The 23,703-nt window shown below is 34.1% G+C and overlaps 1 protein-coding gene across 1 annotated transcript; it reads left to right on the forward strand.

The window, feature by feature from the left end:
• The first annotated feature begins 70 nt into the window (after positions 1 to 70).
• LOC148622965 (uncharacterized) lies at positions 71 to 20,819 on the forward strand. Its single transcript, XM_088573354.1, has 3 exons — positions 71 to 121; positions 2,399 to 2,705; positions 19,076 to 20,819. The coding sequence occupies exons 1-3, from the start codon at positions 101 to 103 to the stop codon at positions 19,798 to 19,800; spliced, it is 1,053 nt and encodes a 350-aa protein (XP_088429480.1). The 5' UTR covers positions 71 to 100; the 3' UTR covers positions 19,801 to 20,819.
• The last annotated feature ends 2,884 nt before the right edge of the window (positions 20,820 to 23,703 follow it).

Below are 23,703 nucleotides of genomic sequence, written 5' to 3' on the forward strand. Positions count from 1 at the left end.
ATAAAAACATACATAATCATTTTTATGAAAAGAAAGGTCATAAATAATTAGTGGGTCGATTTTGTCATGGGCCGATTTTGCAATAAACCGAAACATCAAGATGGCGAGAAGGCAAGCTGAGGTAAATAAAATCAAAACTAACCTTAATAACAATCACAAATACGCACAATGGAACGCTTGTTCATTACTGCGTATGAGTCGTATATAAACTTTCAGATATTGAGTTAGATTTGCTTCTACGAATAATCAAACTAGAGGCGTAGAGCATCGCTAAAAACGTTTTTGGTATCGGATCCGTTCGTCCTAGTAACGTGTTCGTCCCATGTGTTCGTTCGTCCCAGGTCCATACGCCCTTTCAGTCAGTTCGCCCGTTATATCTTTTGAAAAAAAGATTTTGTTTCAAGGAAAGGAAATGAAAACAATATTGAAAATGATAACAAAATTTCGAAGTAACATTGGGATGCTGCAAAAAGTATTTGATACTGGTGTTTGCAGTCAAGTCCTTGGTATCAGCAGGGAGTGTACATGTATATTAGAGGGAGAAGTCACTAGTGATAATCTATATAACACTTCCATTGCTATTTAGCTGTTGAAAATAGGGTATTTTTGCTAAGGATGTTTGTAAAATCAACTGGATGGATTTTGATGACATTAGAGATAAAGGATTGGAGAGTGGCAACATGTATTTTTTATTTATCTAAAGTAAAAGGATTGTTAATATTTTAAGTTCAAAATTAGGTCTTTCTAGATAAATCAGCAAAAAGGAATGTCAGTGAAAGAGTAATCAAGGGAACCAAGGTTATAGCGGTAATCAGAAGAATGTAATCCAGGGACAGAGACCCGACATGGAAAACGGACATACATAACAAAGAACATAAAGTAAATAAAATCATACATACAAAGTAACAAAAGCAAATGAGCAACTCAGACTTCACTGAAAACTGGGAGCATGGATCAGGTGCACCGGTAGGATAAGCGTCCTCTGCTTTTCTAGAAACACCCGCCGAGTTGCTCATAAAAAGTCAAGTCTGGGGTAGTTGAAAGAGGAAAGGAAAACTATGACACATTGAACAAATCAGTTTTTATAGCACAGATGGATACACCTAACAATCCACAAGTTCATGATGACGACCATAAAATTTTTGTAGTGATGACTTCAATCTTGTAGCAAAATAACCCTGTTCCAGAAGCCTATTTGATAGAATTCTAGCGCGATACAAAAAGTCTGCATAGTTTCGGCAAGCTCTGGCATAACATATGAGTTGTGATATGAACACTCCATATGCAGGTGCTAAAAGGATGTTGCCACAGAGGAAAGGCAAGTTGTCAATTCATAATGAAAACTCACTACGTTTGTCGTAAAGTTTGGTCAATAGTTTTCCTTTACAGTCAATTTCTAAGTGTAGGTCAAGATATGAGGCTGACTTCACAGTGTCTGTAGTATCCTTTATCTCAAGTTCTTTGGGGTAGATGCGATGTATCAAATCCCAAAATTAGGATTGTTTAAAAGATAATGGAAACTGTTGCATTTTTTAAAAATAAAATTGAAAGAAAAAGAAAAAAAATGTCACAATGGGGCCAGAAACAATTTTTTTTATGATTTCTGGACAAAAACTTGAGTGAAAGGGAATGGGTTGCTTTGAAATTGTGCTACAAGTTGCCATATCCCCACAGGAAGACTATTTTTGCTCAGGTGAGCATTCAGTCTCTCTAGAACCTCTAGTTTTATTTTCCCATCAGATTTTAGAGATTTTGTTTCTTATTATTCTTCTCTATAGAGGCTTAATAATAAACATTTAGTGTTTCTAAGTCAAAGTGGTTTAAACTCTGAACTGTGAAGTGGTCAATACCCTTACATACTGTTACTGAATTAAATTGAATTTCAAAATATTGTGCTATACTCCATCCAAACCAATTATTGCGTCCACAATGAACTGTAAGTCCCTTATTTCAGGTGTGTCAAAAACTAATGTGACCGCACTTGCCCCAAATGAACAGTATGTTGTGGTTGTATCATGCTGCACTGGACAAAGCTCTTTACTTTATTTTGGCCTGAGTGTACAAGTAAATTCCTGTGTACACTGAGATCTAAAAGTATAATTTTGTTGATAAAATTAACATTGAATAGTGTATGTTGTTTTATTGGAGCGTCTTGTCAAATATCCCATTTGTATGGTGTCGGACTAATTGTTCTCATAATCCATAAGCATTTCATAAAAACTTTGTACAAGCATTCTCTGTAGTTATCACAAACAATGTCAAAGTCATGAGTAGACAAGAATTGATAGAAGATTATTACTTATACTTTGCCTCTACAAATTTTCTCAACATTGGAAAGACATATTTTTTTACATTCTTGAAAATGTTACTGAGACTGTGTTTTTTGTTTAATTTTTAGGCATGGTCCATTGAAAAATCAGATGTGGTGTATGTTCAAGGAACTATTAAAAAAAACTACTATGCATGTAAAGAAAAACATATCCATATGAAACCATTTGCATTATCTTACAAAAATCCAGATAATCAGTCAGAAGAGATGACTTTGCACTGGATACATTTTGGAAAAGAAACTTTTGACTTTGAAGTTCCAGAAATGTGTAAAGAGAAGAAGGAAATACTTTATCAGAGATTAGAAGCACTGTCAACTTTACATATACCAGTAGATCTTCATATGAGATTTTTGAAGTGGTATTCAACAGATGATAGTAAGTGTTGTCATTCAGCTGACCAGTTTTCAGGCATTATGCATATGCCACAATGGTCTTTGACGCATGTTTTTGTATGTGTGTATTTGGTGGGGGGGGGGGGGGTAACCCCCGTTTCAACATAAAAAGCTGGAGGTACAGGTATATAGTGATTCAGCTGGGAGGACCATCCTCTAATCCATAATTCAACTGAAACCACTGAATGCAGTTTGATGGTACTTGCACACATTCTTCATCAGATGATGCCGTTGTGCACCACTTTATATAACTTTATGACAAGGTTCCAAACTACAAAAGGAAGGTTGGTATTGATTTTTGGGGTTATGATCCAACTGTTTAGGGGCCTTAAGGGTGGCTAAAACAAGCATTTCATAGAATTTAGCTATACATTGGTATAAGTCCAGTAAAAGCATATGAATGTCTATGATGTTTTTTCACAATATTCTATACTACAGACTGAAATTGATTTTGGGGGTTGACTTTAACATTTAAGAAATTAGGGGCCAAAATGGGGCCAGAAACATGCATTTTCCTGATCTCCAGACAGTATTGACTATTAATAAATGGATTGCTTTGAAATTGTATATCAAGGTGCCATACCACCTAATGAAAGCTGGGATTGAATTTTTAGTGTTTTAACTGGATTTTCTTTTGGAATTAGGGGCCTAAAAGGGGTCTGAAACAAGCATTTTTCTTATGTTAGGACAATAATTGATTAAAAATGATGTCATTAAAATTTCACCACAAGGTGTCTTACATGTACCACCAAAGGGAGACGACTGGGATTGATTTTGGGTTGTGACTTGAGCTAAGTAAGAATAAGGGGCCATACAGGGACTAGAAACAAGTTATTATTTAATTTCTGGATATTGAATAATTTTAGTAAAAGGGAATGTAAATTGTACAGTACAGCTCTCAGCATAATCTGATAAACACCTGGCATACCTCATACCTGGCATCCAATTCTTCATTGCATCCCCCAGCATCACCTGTATCCAATATACAACAGGAAATGACTAATTAACTGAACAGATACATGTACCTACTGGTGGTTTTACCTATACAGTTAATTATCACTCACAGGTAGCTCACTTCAGTATTTTAGAATTAGTATATAAATTGAATAAATAAAAAAATAAGTCAGTTTTTTTTATATAATATAGGGATTGAAATTATTTAGTTTGTATAATGAAAATTTTAAAAATATTCAGTTCTTAGGGAATTTGTAGATGAATTGGTGTATTTACCAGTTTTTAATTAAACATACAGACCTTTTATTAAGAGACAGTAGCAGGTAATTTTACCCTTTTAAGTTAATGAAAGGTACCTCCAGAATTCTAAAATTTCATAAAGTTTTATAAAAGAAAATGATGGAATGTACACTACAAAAGAAAATGTACCTGAATTGAAAAAAATAATGAAACTCTTGAACATATGTGTATATGTAAAAATCTTTTGTCTTGGATAAGTTTTGGCATTTTGATATAAAACTGAATTGTGTTATTACATGTATGTGACAATTTATATATTCATTATTTATCATTTTGAAATATTTTGAAAAATTTTTTTGCAGTGTAATGAATTATTTTGAAAATCATAATTAAGAAACTATATTTTGGTACTTTTTCAGTTGTAGTAACACATTATTCTGCTTCATGATTTAGTATTACAATTAATTTGAGATGTAGTTAAATTCAGTTTTATATAATTACTGACACAGAGATATTTGTTTACAAATTAAAGTAACAACAACAAAAAATTAAAGATAAATTTGATTTATTACGCTGGAAATCTTCATATATAACAGCACAAAAAGATTCCCATATGAAAAGGTACCAAAATGTTTTTATTTACATTTTTTAAAGGTACATTTAACATTGAATATACCATTTATGATAAAACACCTCTACCTAACTTTGAGTTGCTACATGCAGTATACAAAATGATTTCAATTAAAATCAAACTTTCACTTTGAAATGATATTGTTATTGAAAGTAAATATGGTTTTGTTTATTTGACATTATGATAAACAGTCAATATATCATTTAATATTTACATGAGAAGTCAATTACTACTAATTACCTGTATTAACTTTCTATGCACTCTTAATGTTTTCATGGAAATTTGATTTTTATAATATCTGAAAAAAGGTCATAAGAAAAAAAGTCACAAGAAAAATATTGATGTGTTACAATGATACATAATAATCAATAACATCCTACATCCTTGAGGTTTAATACACATGTCAAAAACATCCTACATCCTTGAGGTATGGTTTAATGCACATGTCAAAAACATCCTACATCCTTCAGGTTTAATACACATGTCAAAAACATTGTACATCCTTGAGGTATGGTTTAATGCACATGTCAAAAACATCCTACATCCTTGAGGTATGGTTTAATGCACATGTCAAAAACATCTTACATCTTTGAGGTATGGTTTAATGCACATGTCATAAACATCCTACATCCTTGAGGTATGGTTTAATGCACATGTCAATTTTAGCCATATTTTCTCCTACATCCTTGAGATATGGTTTAATGCACATTTATTAGTTGTAAAGCAATCAAATTTCCTATGCAGGTCTGGTCCTGGATATTGTCATCTTCTGGTAGATGTGGCCTCCACCTTTTTCAGTACATGTAATAAGTGGATTAAGAAAACTAAATGGTTTCCTTGCCAATAAAAAAAAAACTGTTTTGTTATCATATTTCATATTTCATTCTTTTTATTAGCTCACCTGGCCAAGGGCTATGTGAGCTATTGCCATCACTTGGCATCTGTCATTGTTGTTAACAATTTTTCAAAACTCAATTGGAACAAAACTTGGTATGAATGTTTCTTGGGGTATCTTGCATAGAACTGATATTGGGATTTTTGGTCCATCAAAAAAATTGGGCTGCCATTACTAAAGATAGAACATAGGGTTCAGACATAAGTTCTTTTGCTTATATCTCCAAAACTGTAGGGTTTATTCAAATTCTTTCAGTAGCTGTAGTGATCCTTATTATAAGGCTTACAAAAGTCTTCAGGGATGAAAGTTGTCAGATGACTCCTTGTAAGAGTTATTGCCTTTGAAAGCTGAAAAATGACCATTTGTTAACAGTTTTCAGCCATTATCTTGGAAACTGTGACAGATAGAAAGAAACTTTAAATTGCTGAAATGATCCATATGATAAGTCCTACTAAAGTCTTATTGATTCAAAATTTTTGGACAACTTCTTGTAAATTAATTGTCTTTGAAAGGCAAAATTTTACCAGGTGAGCAATTCAGGCTCCTTGGAGCCTCTTGTTACTTTTTTTTTATATATAAAAATGAAACTTTCAACTTTTCAGACATGTATGCAAATATAATTTCAGTATTAAATGATTTAAAATAAATGATAAAATACATTATTCTATCTTTTACAGTTGATATTTTCCATAAAAGCCTCAAATACATTGTACATGTATAAACTGTTACTTTGCATGTAATATTTTAATCACTTAATGTTCTTTGTTGTGTATGTCTATTCTCCATGTTTGGTTTTTGTCCCTGGATTGCTTTCTTTTGATTTCCACTAGAACCTTGGTTCCCTTGATTGCTCTTGCATGTTAGAAAAGAACACCAGAAACTGCATTTTTTGTATTCTTTTAACTTAAATGTATAATTTAAAAAGTCCTTTTAAGGTGGAACACATGTACACATGTATTTCAGTAAAACATGCATCAGTCTAATTACTAATTTAATACCAATAACAAGTTATATTAATTATTATATACACAATTGTGTGTTTCTAAGAACTAATTAAAAGTCAGATTTTACCTTACTTTTCTACTATCAGCTGTCCTTATGGACAGTGAATTTTACTTGAGACACCAGAATTTATTTATCAATTAGTGAGTTGTATATTACAAGTAACATAATTAATTTTAAAGGATGCATACCTGGCATACCAGGTATTAGAGGTATGCCAGGTAAGGTAATTATCAGACTATGCTGGGAGCTGTGCTGTTCCACAAGTGCCATACACCAAAGGAATGTCTGGATTGATTTTAGAGGTTTTGATTTCAACCATTTAGGAATAAGAGGCCAAAAAGAGACTGCTTCAATCATTTGTCAAATATCTAATAATAATCAAAATTCAAAGCTGTATCACGTTGGAATGGTTAGTAAAAAATTTCTCCAATTTTTCAGGTTTCGACTTCTGCAGTCATATTAAGCTGTGTCATGTGAAGCATTTTATTCATTGCAAGCTCTAAATGCCCCTGAAATGAAAATTATTATATCTCACGCAACGAAGTTGTGAGGGGTATAATGCTTTTGACCCGTCAGTCAATCCATCTTCAGTTTTCAGGACTTTTTTTGTAAACACTTGCAGATATAGACATGATTTTTGGTATATAAGTTCAAAATGATAAGTTACAGGTCTGGTGTTCCACTCCGATGATTATTACCAAAATTACAGGCCTTGAACTTAACAATATTCACAGAAGTAACACTTTTCCTGACTTTTTTTTTAAACCCTTGCAGATATTGACGTGATTTTTGATATACATGTTAACCATGATAAGTTATAGGTCATGTTTAAATTTCGTTCTGCTGCAATGATTTTTACAGAAATTATGGGCGTTAATCTTAACAAAATTCACAGAAATAACACTTTTCCAGACTTTTTTTCTAAACGCTTGTAGATATTGACATGATTTTTGATATATAAGTTCACCATAATAAGTTATAGGTCAAGTATAAGTTTCGTTCTGCTCTGATGATTTTTACCGAAATTACAGGCCTTGAACTTAGCTAAATTTACAGAAATAACCATTTTTTGGACTTCTTTTTTTCTAAACACTTGCAGATTATGACATGATTTTTGATATGTAAGTTCACCAAGATAAGTTACAGGTCAAGTGAATGTTGTGTTCTGCTGTGATGATATTTACTTTGGATAAACTAAAACTTAAAGAAATCACAGTCTGGAGTGGAAACTTCCATTCTGAGTGGTAGAATTTAGTTAGAAGATAAAGGTCTAAAGCCTAAAAAACATTCTTATTCCCCTTTTTATTGTGGTTCTTCTACATGTATTTCTCTTATGAACAAATTTACTTGAGTATCCAACATCGGGATGCGTGGGGTATGTGAGCGTGCTCACTTAAGTTCTTTAATTGAATAAATTTAGCCAAGACAATGAAGTATCTAATAAATGACAACCTTTGACGAAAGATCCTGACTTTAGTATGTGGGCTGAGATATCCCTTGTGCACCTCACCCCATTCATCAACCTAAATATGATTTTCAGGTACCCTTATACCTCTCTGTGATAGGACAGTGGTTAGACATTCTTGATTGAATAATGTTAGTTTGAAAAAGGGAGGAAAGTGTATGGACATTTTCAAAGTCTTAGTCCTACCTTAATCCCTATGAAGTTGCGTACGTTGTTGGTGTCACATTCAATTAAACTGGGGCTGGTTACGAAAACCAAAATATTGATAATAGGATGTGGAGATATCAAAGGCAATATTGATATCAAAATGTTTGAAAATGGTTGTTGTTTTAGGGTAATCAAGGGAACCAAGGTTATAGCGGTAATCAAAAGAATGTAATGCAGGGTCAAAGACCAGATAAAGAAAACCGACATACATAACAAAGAACATGAAGTAACTAAAATCATACATACAAAGTAACAAAAGCAAATGAACAACTCGAACCCCAATAAACACTGGGAGCATGGACCAGGTGCACCGGTAGGGTAAGCGTCCTCTGCTTTTCTAGAAACACCCGCCGAGTTGCTCATAAAAAGTCAAGTCCTGGGTAATCGAAAGAGGAAAGAAAAACTATGACACATTGAACAATTCAGTTTTTTTATGGTGCAGATGAGTACACAGTAACGATCCACAAGTTCATGATGATGACCATAAAACTTTAGTAGTGATGACTTCAATCTTGTAGCAACATAACCCTGCTCCAGAAGCCTATATGTTAGAATTCTAGCACGATACAAAAAGTCTGCATAGTCTCGACAAGCTCTGGCATAACGTATGAGTTGTGATATGAACACTCCATATGTACGTGCTGAAGAGATGTTGTCACAGATGAAAGGAAAGTTGACAATTTTGAATAAAAAGTCATCACGTTTGTCGTAAAGTTTGGTCAATAGTTTTCCTTTACCATTGATTTCTAAGTGTAGGTCAAGATATGAGACTGACTCCACAGTGTCTGTAGTATCCTTTATATCAAGTTCTTTGGGGTGGTTGCGATGTATCAGATCCCCCAAATTAGGATTGTTTAAATATAATATGTCATCTGTATAGCAGAAACTGAGATTAAAGGATCTAGCTAAACGATATTTTTTTCTTTCGGATCAGATGAGCTATAAAGTCAGCCTCGTAAGAGTGAAGGAATAGGTCAGCCAGTAGAGGAGCACAATTTGTTCCCATTGGAATGCCGACCGTTTGTTTAAAAACGCGTCCACAACACGAAAAACAAATATGTTTTTCTATTAAAAACTCAAGCATTTTGTAAACATCTTCTTCTGTAGATGGTAAATTTTTTTCTAAAATACGAACTTTCATAGAGAGGATTGAATGATCTTGTTGATTAAAATGTTGATAAACTGTCGGGAATTTGGTGGTATTTATTCCCGAACCTATTGTTTAATCGTTCTTGTGTTTCACCGACATATTAAATTGCATAAGTTGCATTCTAATCCATATATTAAGTTTGTTGATAAGTCATCGTGACTTCTTGTATGGAAGGTTTTGTTTGTACTGGAATAGATGGTCTGCAGACTGAACGTGTGATTGGCTACTTTTTGTTGGAATGGTCGGGGCACTATCCATACCAGATGTGAACGTGCTAAGATTCATATCTGAGGACACCACAGTCTTACAAGAAAACAGTGTGTCCGATCTGCTGTCAGGTTCGGACCTTTTTTATACTGGGCGACGTTCGAGTTAGTTTTTCTTCCATTCCTCGTTAAAACCATAAAATTATATTACTGGGTTGATTGTACCCTCGGGGACAAAATCCACCAGCAGCGGATTACAATCATAAATCTTTGAAAGATGCCGTTAATTGTGGAGGGAAAGCATTATTCGATCACAAGAACGTCCATTTTCATATGTGGACGGGTAACATTAAGAAATGCTTGCTTCCCATTTTGCCTATATATCTAAGTTTTTTCTCGGCGTATTTTGATAAAACAAACTTTTTTGGAAAAAGCAGTGTGTGCTGCAGACGATGTCATAATTTTCATGACGTAATCATAAGATCAAAGGGTATTACGATATCACAAATGTCTCCCCTTTGGTGTGGACATTGTAAAAATGGAAAGAAACCGATTTGAAGACAAAATGTTAGACATTTTTTTTAAGTTATGGGAACAGCTTTTTTTAATCGGGACTTTTATTGACTATTTTGACAATTTATTACATAACCCCAATGAAAAAATATATAAAATGTTCAATCAGTCTTTTTGTTTAAAGCCTTTTTGTCCGTATTTCAATTACGTCACAAATCTTAATTTTTTCGACGTTGGCCATTGGCTACTTTCTTGCATACGGTTGTAAAATATAACAACGAATAGTATTTTTACCAATGTATATTCACGCTTAAAGGACTGTATAAATATTCAGAATATCATGTTTATTCTAAGAAATACTGAGTTTTATTGTCTAATAGTAGATAAATACGCACAGATGTTATGTCACGTTGTCTTTTTCCCGACGTTTTCTACACATTGCGTGCTACCCGGTCTTTATCAAAAGCTTTTTTCGTTAGCTTTGAGCGAACTAATAACTATGAAATTTAAAATTTTACATGTATATATATATATATGCTGCAGATAGTATATTCTAAAAATAATAGTACTTGGTTGAACATGTATCTTAGCGCAGCATTTTGTCTGTGTCTAACCAAAATGTCACAACATATAAAATTTGTAGATTTTATTTATTCACGCGCACACCAAGCGAAATTCGAACGAATTGTTTAAAAAGTCAAATTTTGTTGAGTCGATTTCTTCATATACTTAAGAATGTATTCATCCTCATCTATGGTTTTATCCTTCCATTTTTTCTTTGGCTTAACAAATGGGTTTTATATGTAAAACCGTGTCTAACAAAAATATCACAAAGCGCAGTTTTGACGTTTCCAAAGTAACGTTCTGTTTTGCGACGTAAAAACTCTTTTAACGTCAATTTTCAAAAACAATAAAAAAGTATTGAAAAGTTACGATACTAAATTATTACGACTGTGGACGTAATGAATAAAAAAAACGTTTTAGCGAATCTGATAAAATAATGAAAGAAATGTTGAAAAGAAAACAACATTTTTGAAACGAAACCCCCCCGCCTTGCGCGCACTCTTGTCTGTTCATATGCAATGATGTCCTGGTGAAATTGGGATCAGCGTGCATGCATCAAAGTATATTGAAATGTGTAGACACACGCTTGCACGTGCGCTAGTGAAATATTGTGAAATCTACGTATTTAATGATCGTCTACTTACCTCTTGGTAATTGTTTTAGCTATAAGATATAAAAAGCGGTACAAATATTGCTAAAAATATTTTTTTTATTTTTTTTATTTCTTTTCAAATCGCACCAAAAACAAAACAAATAAATTATTTATTCTGGTGTAGCCTTTTTGACCCCTTATAAATCGAAAACCGTAAGAGATATCCGAAATCAGATTAACAAATGCAGGCAGGATTATTAATGATTAATCCAATGAAGAATCCAATAAAATAAAAAAAAAAAATCGAAATCGGACCCCCTCAATAAAAAATTATGGAAATGTTTTTAGGCGTTGCCAAACTTAAACCGGGGGGTGGTGCTACTGACTTTTTTGCTTGTAGGTTTGTTAGCTTACTGTTTTAGTGAGGGTGTTTTAATTTTTTTAGCGCATCACGAAATTTGTTTTCATAACTCCTAACATTTTTCTCATAGGATAAAATTTCCTTCAAATCATTTTTAAATGGTTAATGCCAAACTATTTACCATATCAGGATGTAATCTGATCACTCCAATTGACCAAACGTACGGAAAACTGATATCGAATCGGATAATTAAATAATAAAACATCTCGCGTGTGTTATATGTAAAAAATTAAATAAGCACACTTCTTTTTACACGTAACAGTTATAGAACGATGTACGTCGAAATATAAAAAAAAAGACGTCAAATTTTGCCGATTTCGACGTTACCAAAAAATGACACCAACACCGTACGCTACGTCTATCAGTTTGTGTGAACACACCCTCATTAGCCATAATCAATTCATTAATTAAATCGCTAAATTCGTCTGATACATGGACATGATTCGCTTATTCAGATTTGCTAACCGCATTGATTTCAGTATGTGTACCCGGCTCGCACCGTGGTACAAAATTTGACATGTCCGTTTCCGATATAATTTCATCGGATATTGGATGGGCGTAACCCCCAAAGACACCCACGTGTATGATGTACCGTTTGATTTGTATTGTTCGTGATCATAACTGGAAAACGTCTACTTTTACGTATTTGAACTAAACTATTCCCAATTCTAGAATAAAAGGGGGAAGTGTGAGCTTCCGTGTCTGTAAGACTACGAAGATAACGATTTTGGAATTCGAATTAAACATAAACTTGGTGTACCCGCTAAATAATTTTTTAAAAAATTTGGAACCTTCAATTTTTTAGCTCAGCTAGCCGAAGGCCATGTTAGCTATTGCCATCAATCGGCGTCTGTTGTCGTCGTTAACAATTTTTCAGAACTCTTCTTTTCTGATACTACTTGACCAGTTGGAAAAAAAACTTAGTATGAATGGCATTTTTGAACCCTTTAAAAACATAGCCGCCGTTACTAAAATAGAACATGGGGGTCAGACAGTAGTTTTTTGTATGTATCTCCAAAACCGTAAGGTTTAGCCAAATTCTGACGATAAAACGACGATAAAAAAGTGTTCAGCATTATGATATCTATCTGTGGTCAAATTTTCATTTTAATCTGTTGAGCCATGTTGGAGTTATCGTCCTTCTTCGGCGGTTTTTGCTATTTTTAATGTTATTTCTTTCAAAAATCTTCTCCTCTGACACTACTTGACCAATTTGAACTAAACTTGGTTTGAATGTTCCTTAGGGTATCCTGCATAGAACTGGTGTGGGGATTTTTTATCTGTCGAAAATATGGCCACCGTTTCTAAAAATAGAGCATGGGGGTCAGACAGTATTTTTTTGCATATATCCCCTAACTGTTAGGTTAAACAAAATTATTTCAGTTGCTGAAATGACCCTTATTAGAAGGCCTTCAAAAGTCTTCAGGGATCAGAGTTGTCAGGCGACTCCTTGTAAGAGTTATTTTCCTTGAAAGATGAAAAATGACGTTTTTTTTATTTTCAGCCAATATCTTGAAAACTATAATAGATATAAAGAAACTTTCAATCGCTGAAATGATCCTTATGATAGTCCTACCAAAGTCTTATGAGTCAAAATTGTTGGACAACTCCTTGTTAAATTTATTGCCCGTGAAAGACAAACTTTTACTAGGTGAGCGATTCAGGCTCCAGGGAGCTTCTTGTTTAAATTTTTTTACATGCTTTTTCTTCCCTTTATCGCTTCCAGTATAAAGAGAAGGTTTTAGTTTAACCGAGTTCCCTGAGGTGGTGGAAGTGGACCATTGGTGGAAATATGACCAGGTTTCTGACATCGATAGCATTTTAACGAAGTCTGATTTTGGAATATCTGAGCAGGGACATTTGAATTTTTTAAAGGAACATCTGACCCATTTTTGAATCTGTGGTCTTGGAAATTCTGATTATGTAAAGATACATTTGCTTTTTGTACAAACTCCTCTCGTCTATATAGCTATTTCTAAAATTTTGAGGTTGACCTGTCATTGAATTGCAGTTGAAGATCTACAAAATCTCGTATTATGTCCAAACTTATTATACTTATTACTCATTTGAAATGGATTCGTGTAAGGGTTCTTCATGATCAACATCGTGATTATAAGGACGCCTGTCGTGCCTGTCAGAGCGATTCCTAGCATTAGAATAACGCGACTGAGGCCAATGATGAACCTGAACTGTACTTTATGAAAATCGTTGTCTTAAATGTTGTTCTATTAAGTTGCACTCTTTACACTATTGTAAAATCAGCAGAATTTTCAATCAATCTTCTAGTAAACCAGCAATAAAAATTCCAAAATTTCACGTTCATCAATTTCCCACGGGAGATCTCCAAGTGCTTCCTCAGCCAAAGTTAATAAACTTTCTGAAAACAATTAAACGTTTCCATCATGTTTTTGCCTAATGATTATGTAAAACAAGTAGAGGCTCAAGAGAGCCTGAATCGCTCACCTGCTTTACTATTTGCTTATTTGAAAAAACACTTGAGGAAAGAGACGGGCTAAGTTAAAATTAACTGAATTGTTAAAATTAACTGAATTGTCAAATGCATGAAATGCTTTTAATAACATTTTTTATGACCTGATCCAGAATTTTGCTGAAGGCAACCGTTGTTGAATTATTAAAAAAAACTGTCTTCCGATCCATATATTCCATTTTTAGTATAGATAGCCATATCTATTCACGGATTAAAAATCACAAGTCATTTCGAGTACAATACACTAAAGAACCGATATGCATATTTCCATTAAATGATCTGAAATGGTTTTAGAGGAAATTTTCAAAGTTGTACATGTGAGAAAAAAATTTAAGAATTGTTTCAGGAGACTTTAGTTAACTCCTACATCAGTAGACGAATCGTATCGAAAATTTGGTGTCGTGATGCATAACAATATTTCCCCTGCAAAAAGTTTGTTAACGGCGACGGTTTTTGATTTATTTGCAAAAACTGCCTTCTGACCCCTATGTTCTATTTTTAGTCACGGTGGCCCTGTTTTTTTCACAGGTTAGTTTAGTTCAGTTTAAACATATTTTATTGCCCAAAGCACAACAGATTAGACAGAAGTGAATCACACTTTGGATGTCTTCTCCAATATACAATATAATAATTACAGCATGCATGTGCATGCATCATATGTATAATACATGTAGTAATATTTTTAGAAACAATAGGTGAGCAAATACTTGAAACAAAACACAAAGAATATTACACTACAAGGAATCTTTTTGATGCTTTTATATAGTCTTGACTTAGTTTGAAAATTCTATTGTTTTGGTCATTTGTTAAATTCATATCACCTTTTGCTAGAAGTTCAACATTAATTAAAGAGTTTTCTGGAAGTCAGTTTAGATCGTTTATTAGTGTATTTCTTTGCATATCATATATTGAACAAATAGAAAATGTTTTACGTTTTCAATTACAGCTACACAACTACAGGACGGGTCTGCTATAATATTACAACGCAATAAATCGTTGTTTAGAAAAGAAGCAGAACATCTTAACTGTGTCAAAATAATATTAAGCTTTCTGGGATCAAATGAATAATACGATGAAACATTTGGCTTATCTTTTCTCAATCCACTTTTAAATTTGTATTTTGAGTCTACCCTTCTTAATATTGGGTCAAGTTGATTCCATTGCTTTATAGTTGAAGGAATTCAGTAGATAGTGTTAGTCTACAGAATGGTACAATAATATCTTGTCCATTCCGAAGGGGGTAGTTGGTAGTACTTTGAATACTGAATTTCTGTTCCCGCAATTGTCCCAAACTTCGCAAGCATACTCGAATATCGGTCTAATAAAAGCAGGATATAATTTTCCCTAGAAAGTGTATATTTTAATTTTCGAAGAATATTCACATGTTTTTTTTTATACTAGATAATATATTTTCAATATGATTATTCCATTTGCCATCGCGGCTATAAGTAACCCCTAAGTGCTTATGAGACGTTGTCAGTGGAATATTTTCATTTTTTAAAGTAAAGGTTAAAAATATATCATAGAAATAGCATAGAAACAAATGTGCCAACTTTCATTGAATTCTGTACAATGGTTTTAGAGAAGATTTTCAAGGTTGTACATGCTAAATATGATACAAAATTGTTTCAGGGGCCGTAACTCTTTCATCAAATGAATTGTTTTGAAAACTTTGGCATAGGCCTCTTATGATGCTGAACAATATTATCCTGCCAGAATTTTGCTAAAGGCACCGACTTTTGAGTTTTTGTAAAAAATAAAATGCTTTCAACCCCTATGTTGTATTTTTAGTAACGGGGGCCATGATTTTTCACGGGTGATAAATCCCAACGGTCATTTTGTGCACAATACTCTAAGAAACAATCATGCCAAGTTTACATCCTGTCGGTCTAGTTGTTTCAGAGAAGAAGATTTTCGAAAATTTGTCCACGACGACGACGGACGCCAAGTGAGCTTACTACATGTATGTATTGGTGAAACCACCTGTTCCTGTATAATGATTTATTTATTATTATTGTTTATTCGCTCTTTTTATTTGTCATTTATTTATTGATATTACCATATGATTTGTATAAGAACATTTACAGCTACCATTTTCCTCATGTACACTTGTCATCTTAATGGTTGTATTCTTATTTTTGTATACAGGTATCTCATATGTACATGTAACACCTTTTTGATTTTGTACAAGCATGTGGTTATAATTTGTTTCATTCTCTGTTGACCCCATTTGAATTTTATTATGTATTGGTATATCTTTTATACTTTTGGCATGTTTTTTGTATAGTTTCACCCTTTATACGTATTAATCAATAGTATGGAGTGTTCATATCATAACTCATACGTTATGCCAGAGCTTGCCGAAACTACGCAGACTTTTTGAATCGCGCTAGAACTCTTAACAAATACATGTAGGCTTCTGGAACAGGGTTATGTTGCTAGAAGATTGAAGTCATCACTACAGAAGTTTTATGGTCGTCATCATGAACTCGTGGATCGTTATGGTGTGTCCATCTGCACCATGAAAATTGATTTATTCAACGGGTCATAGTTTTCCTTTCCCCGTTTGTCTACCCAGGACTTGACTTTTTATGAGCAACTTGGCGGGTGTTTCTAGAAAAGCAGAGGACGCTTACCCTACCAGTGCACCTGGTCCATGCTCCCAGTTTTTAGTGGAGTCCGAGTTGCTCATTTGCTTTTGTTATTTTGTATGTATGATTTTAGTTACTTTATGTTCTTTGTTGTGTATGTCTGTTTTCCATGTCTGGTCTTTGTCCCTGGATTACATTCTTTTGATTACCGCTATAACTTTGGTTCCCTTGATTACCGTTTCACATGAAAAATATCAGTTTTTAAGTCTCAAAATGTCTGTATACTTTCCTCCCTTTCTCAAAGACTAGCATTATTTAATCTTTGACATTGAGAAATATGTCAATTTAAGCGATTTTTCGGTAGGTTAGGGTTGCATTTTTTCCCTTTTCTCCAAAAGCCTAAATGTTACAGCACATTAATTGGTAACATTTAAAAGCTGAGAAATGTGACTACTTGATGGTACCTATATATATTCAATCTCCTTACACATGATGTCTTAGGAGGACTTGGGCGCTCGAACAATTGAATATAAAAATCATGGCTTTTTGTGTCAATTGGGTACAATTATATCTTGTACTGAAAAAGAATCCGAGAATATTCTTTGGGGACAAATTAATTTGGTAATGGGAGGTATAATTATTATGTACCTGAGAATCGCCATGAAGTTGATGAGCGGGGGTGCATGGTAGACCCTCTCAGGCCGTGGACAACCTAGGACGGACACAAATGTATGTGGCAGTTTAAAATAGTTTTGTGAATAAGTCATTCCTCTCCTATCTGAGTCATTGTAGAACAAGAGAACAGTAAACAAAACAACATAAAGTATGCAAACCTGTCAAGTCTTACGCTATTAGCGTGAGAGTCACACTTTCAAGCACAAAATAACACCCTCACGTTTACTATCTTTGGTGTCACGCTAATTAAACTTTTTTTCAGATTCATTTTCTCTCAAAAACAAAAATCGTCGCTTTTCCTATTTGAAACAAAAATACGAGTCCGTCCTTGCTTATTCCCTCTGATACTTTCTATTTTATAATATAACCAGCTTAAAAAAATATCACGGAGTGTTAAGATTTAAATGATGATCACTGTCCAATTAAAAAAAGAGCCAAAATAGCGCATTCAGATATTTTGAAAAAAGAAAAATTCCTAGCTAAAGGTCGTTGACTGCTCTGAATATGTAAGGGACAAAAAAATCAACTTGCTCTATAAGATCAGTCCTGGTGCCAAGAAAACAAACTCAAACAATGGAAGTATTGCTTGCAGTTACCGAAATGAAAAGTGACAGCTTTGCCTCAGTGTTTTTTGTTTGGGTCCATTTCTCAGTATCCACAAATAATTAGGTCCACATATTTATCAGTCTTTTCATGGTTCACTGACTTTTGTTATTTTTTTCTGAACTTTCAATTGCTGAAATGATTCTTATTATATGGCCTACAAAAGTCTCCAGTGATCAAAGTTGTCACACGACTCCATAGTAGAGATATTGCCCTTGAAGGGCAAAAAGTTACGTTTTTTGCAGTTTTCAGTCAATATCTTGAAATTATAATAGATAGAATGAAACTTTCGATTGATGAAATGATCCTCATGATAAGTCCTACCAGTCTTCATGGAACCAAATTGTTGAACAATTTCATGCTATTGTCCTTGAAAAGCAAACATTTAACCAAGTGAGCGATTCAGGCTCCTGGGAGTCTCTTGTTTTATTTGTCTGGGGCTTATTGTTTTAGGCACCTATTATTTGATTATTTGAAGAAAAAAAATTAAGTTATGGCCCAAAAAAATTACTTTGCCACAGACAGAAATCAAACCATTGATTCAATATTTCCACCATTATTTCACAGTGTAGATTTTCAAGTCTGGCTGCTGCTGTAAAAAAATAATCTTGCTTGCGCGAAACAGACTCCTCGTTAAATTCCATGCCCGCCTTAAGAAGCAAATGGTATGTACCTGAAAGCTACTCCAAATTAAATCATTTTTATCTTTCAAAGTTAATGTCTACCTGTTTTGACCTTTGGCCAACTGCTAATGACAAAACCATTTATGAAGACAATGAATGAACCCTTCCTCATGTTACAACGTTATTAAATGAATTATTACTTGCGACTTTCCTTTTAACATTTTTGTACAATTCTAAATTCTAAGACGCCAACTTGATTGCACAGTCTGAATATGCATAAAATCATCGACAGTGCTTAGGGTCGGACTAAGTTCTTATTCTGTTGTCTCCTGCTTTAAGATACAGATCAATTGAGCAGAACATAAAGCAAAATAAACTGCACTGTTTAAATTTCACTGGAAAAATCTATGCCATATAATGTTTTTACTTGGCCACTGAAATCTTTATGTATGGTTGTTAATTGGCAGCACAATTTTAGAAGCGACATAAAATTTATTTTAAAGTTTATGTACATTTTCCTTCCGTTTCAGATTTGCCATCAGACAGACTTGCAAAGTTTCTTCTGATAGCTTTTGAGCGAAACATGCTTGATTCAGAGGGGAAAATAGCTTTAAGGGAACTTTGTAGGGAAGTCCTTGACATGATAAACATACAAGACATTGATGTCCTTCAGCTTGGTGGTGTTTCAAAAAAAAGTAGGTATGGAGAAATCATAGATTTAGAATTCGAAGTGAAATCTTCATCTGATTATAGCTCACCAAAAGGTAAAGGTGAAGGGGACAAAAATGAATCAGCTGAAGCGTGCATCAGGAAGTTTACCCCACTTGTTGTGCCACAGACTACAAGACAACTTAGCACACCTTTGACTATGGATTGTTCATATGCCAGGAAGATTTTTGTACCCGATGTTATTATCTGTAAAAATTATACACTCTCAGAGCCACCATCAATCTTAATGATAATTTCTATTAAAAAAGGATTTCAGGAAGAAAGTTTAATGCAGTTGCAGTTAGAAATGGCATCCCATATGTCGAGGCAGGATGAAATCTTTGGGTTACAGATTTGCTGTAAAACTGCTAGTCTTGTTTATATGGTGAAATGTGTAAGGACCAATAGACTTTTTGTGAAAGAATTTCCTAGTTACAAGTTTTATGCACCAGATAAGAATGATAAATTTCAGGTAAATTATTTATTGAAAATGGTTGGAGATATGGTTACGGCTGTTTATTGGATGTACAGTCAACTGAAAAAATAACCTAGAACTACTAAAGTACATCGGGATCTTCCATCATAGTTAACGGACCCTTTGAATTGATGAAACACCTCTTTTTTTTCAAAAGGACATTAATAATAGCAATTAACATTTCTACTGGAGAAAAAAATATTTTTACGATAACAGCAAACGACCTATTTACTTAATAGTAATTTCAGATTAAGATTATATTCAGTTGCGGTGTATCCATCAGCACATGAGAACTGATTTGTTCAACGTGTCATATTTTTCTTTTCCTCGTTTGTCTAAATTGGTAGTCACTGCTTCTCTGCAGTAATTAGCGAATATAATGTTGGCTCGGTGTCAGAATAATGTGTCCAAGTGGGTTGGTATGCCTACCTGTCGTCTGTTGCTTCTGTGAGCTAGTGCAATAAAGTGCAATGAATCTTACCTAGTCTGTTGGACTAGTACAAAACAGGATCTTCTTCGAGTGGTCACCCGTTCTCATTTTGAAATGCTTGAAATATATACTGTAGAACGTTGTAACTTTATCAATCAATCAGTCAATCAATACAAGTATTAAATGAGTTTTTTTTTTAAATTTCAAGACTGAAGTATTTTTTTTTTATTTAGAAATTTGAAAATAGTCGAAAACTTAGGAAAATCTTTATTTCTCTATTCGATGAATCCCTCTCCTCAGCCCGAAGTTCCTCTTAAGCACATTTGAATGTATTTAAAAGAACCTTATTCACACAGGGATTCCTATTTAAAAAAATGCTTCGACTTTTTTTAAATTCTTTTCAAATAATTATAATAATAAAATGTGTATTTACTATAAAGGATACAAGAGAGTAGTACCACATTACTTATCATTGTTGAATGTGAAATGACAATGACTTCTATGTTTATTATGTATGTTTACAGGAACATGTATCTCTGTAATGTATTGGAAAACACTACTGTGTATACTGTAACTGACTATGCTTACTTTGCTTAATCCAATAAATAATTTGATTTTGATTGGATTTATCCTGAAAATAAATACTGTTTTTAAAAACTAGTTACACTGTTTAAGAGTATGGTAATTTACAGTTTGAGGGTAGACTATTTGTGTATTTCAACCCACTGATGTATTCAATAATGCATGAAACCTTTGAATTATGTTGTTGATAAAAGACAAAAGGACCAGGCTAAGTATAAAGAATCATACAACAATGGTAAAGTGTTAGAAGGAAAATTTCTTAAGATATAAAGTACACATAGTAATCCCATGTATCCGTTTTTGTTTTGTTTATCGCCGATATGTAAGATACATATTGGCGCTATAGGTATTTTGATAATCCGGATAAATGGAAGTGCAACATACTCATATCAGCCTCATATCTTGACTTACACTTAGAAATCGATGGTAAAGGAAAACTATTGACCAAACTTGATGACTTTTCATTCAGAATTGGCAACTTTCCTTTCATCTGTGACAACATCCCTTCGGCTCCTGCGTATGGAGTGTTCATATTACAACTCATACGTTATGCCAGAGCTTGCCGAAAGTACACAGACTTTTTGTATCGCGCTAGAACTCTAACGAATAGGCTTCTGGAACAGGGTTATGTTGCTACAAGATTGAAGTCATCACTACAGAAGTTTTATGGTCGTCATCATGAACTCGCGGATCGTTATGGTGTATCCATCAGCACCATGAAAACAAACTGATTTATTCAACGGGTCACGGTTTTCCTTTCCTCGTTTGTCTACCCCGGACTTGACTTTTTATGAGCAACTCGGCGGGTATTTCTAGAAAAGCAGAGGACGCTTACCCTACCGGTGCACCTGGTCCATGCTCCTAGTTTTTAGTGGAGTCCGAGTTGTTCATTTACTTTTGTTACTTTGTATGTATGATTTTAGTTACTTTATGTTCTTTGTTGTGTATGTCTGTTTTCCATGTCTGGTCTTTGTCCCTGGAATACATTCTTTTGATTTCCGCTATAACCTTGGTTCCCTTGATTACTCTATCAAACATTTAATACATTTAACTTGTGGCAATGAATCAGTTCATTATTGAAGTAAGCGCAGCATATGGAAGTATAAGAATATATAAGATGATAGATCTTTAGCTTGAAGTCAGTACTTATTTAAAGAAAAAAAATACCGAATAAAAAGCCACTAATACGCATTGCAACAGTGCAATCAAATTTGTTCATTGAACGGAAATAGTCCAAGGACTACGTCTTGTCTAAATCCGCTCGTTAATTATTTTAGAGCAATATGCAATTAGATTACTACTGGACAAGAATGGATATGACAATTTCAGAGAGTCAACCCCGAGCCGGGGTGGAAAATGCCACTTTCGGGTATCCATTAAATGACGAGGAAATATCACACCACAGGGCAGGCTGCAACTGGTCCCAAAACCACATAACACATAGGTACTGTAAGTTGCCTCTACATACGCCAGCAATATACTAGTAAACTGAATATGTAAACGTAACAAGACTTCCAGAGGCCAGAAATTCCTGACTTAGGACTGGAACAAAAAAGTGTGGCGGGTCTAAAGTTTTTTGGCGTGATCACAACCCTCCCCTTTTAAGTCCGGCCTCTGTGAAAACAAAATGTTTTACATTCAACACACCTAGAATCGGTGCAAATCAGAGTCCTTTGTTAAAATAGAAATAAAGAAACATTATACGTGACACAAATACACAAACCAAGGACTACCACCAGTTAACTGACATACCTTCTCGATACCAGTTTAAACCTAGGAAAAATTTATGTCCTCATCGAATGTAAAATCAATCCCAATTCTTCCCATGCAGGGTTGAGAACCGCGGTGCATTAATTTATGAAGGACACAACCCATGTCATGCCGAAAACTGCTTTTAAATATAGACATTTTATGTGAAGACCCAATGCGTTAATCAAATGTTGATACCAAACAAAATTGCTACCTTTAACGATCTGACAACAATATCATAACTATATCCCTTACGAATGGGCATATTCATTGGCTTAGTCAATTAACTCGTATGATGAGTATTCGACTTTCCGTGCTTTGTGAATAATATTACCATAAAATACAGGGTGGGAGATACCCACCAGTAGTAACCATAATTTGTGATTCGTAACAATACAGAAAAAGGCCCGCAATGAGTGGTGAACAATTTGTCTCCATGGAAATTCCAACAAATTGACGATAAACGGTATCATCAAAGCGAACGTAATCCATGGACAAAGACCAGACATGGAAAACAGGGAAACACTACAAAGAACATAAAATAACAAAAAATAATACATACGAAGTAACAAAAATAAATGAGCAACCCAGACTCCACTAAAAACTGGGAGCATGGACTAGGTTGCACCGGTACGGAAAGCGTCTTCTGCTTTTCTAGAAACACCCGCCGAGTTGCTCATAAAAAGCCAAGTCCAGGGTTCACGAAAGAGGAAACGAAATCTATGACACGTTGAATAAATCAGTTTTCATGATACAGATGGATACACCGTAACGATCCACGAGTTCATATTGGCGACCATAAAACTTCTATAGTGATGACTTCAATCTTGTAACAAAATAACCTTGTTCCAGAAGCAGCCTAATTGTAAGAATTCTACGGCGATACACAAATTCTGCGTAGTTACGACAAGCTCTTGCATAATGTATCATATGTTGTGATATGAAAACTCCATACGCAGGCGCTGAAATGATGTTGCCACAGATGAAAGGAAAGTTGACAATACGGAATGAAAAGTTATTGCGTTTGTCGTATAGCTAAAAATATCGCTTCAGTGGTCGCCGCAGACTTCATGGTTCTTATCACTGTAAACATGTTCGTATATTTACTAAGGTCGAGTTTTTCATTCTCTGCGAAAGAATCTATATACATTGCCTGGTCCTGCAAAGTAGTAGATCTAAACGGGTCGTAATAAATTCTATTCAAATATCTTTCA

The sequence above is a fragment of the Perna viridis genome, chromosome 3 (assembly GCF_037379345.1).
Source record: "Perna viridis isolate PV_CMFRI_1.1 ecotype Kerala chromosome 3, ASM3737934v1, whole genome shotgun sequence".
NCBI lineage: Eukaryota > Metazoa > Mollusca > Bivalvia > Mytilida > Mytilidae > Perna > Perna viridis.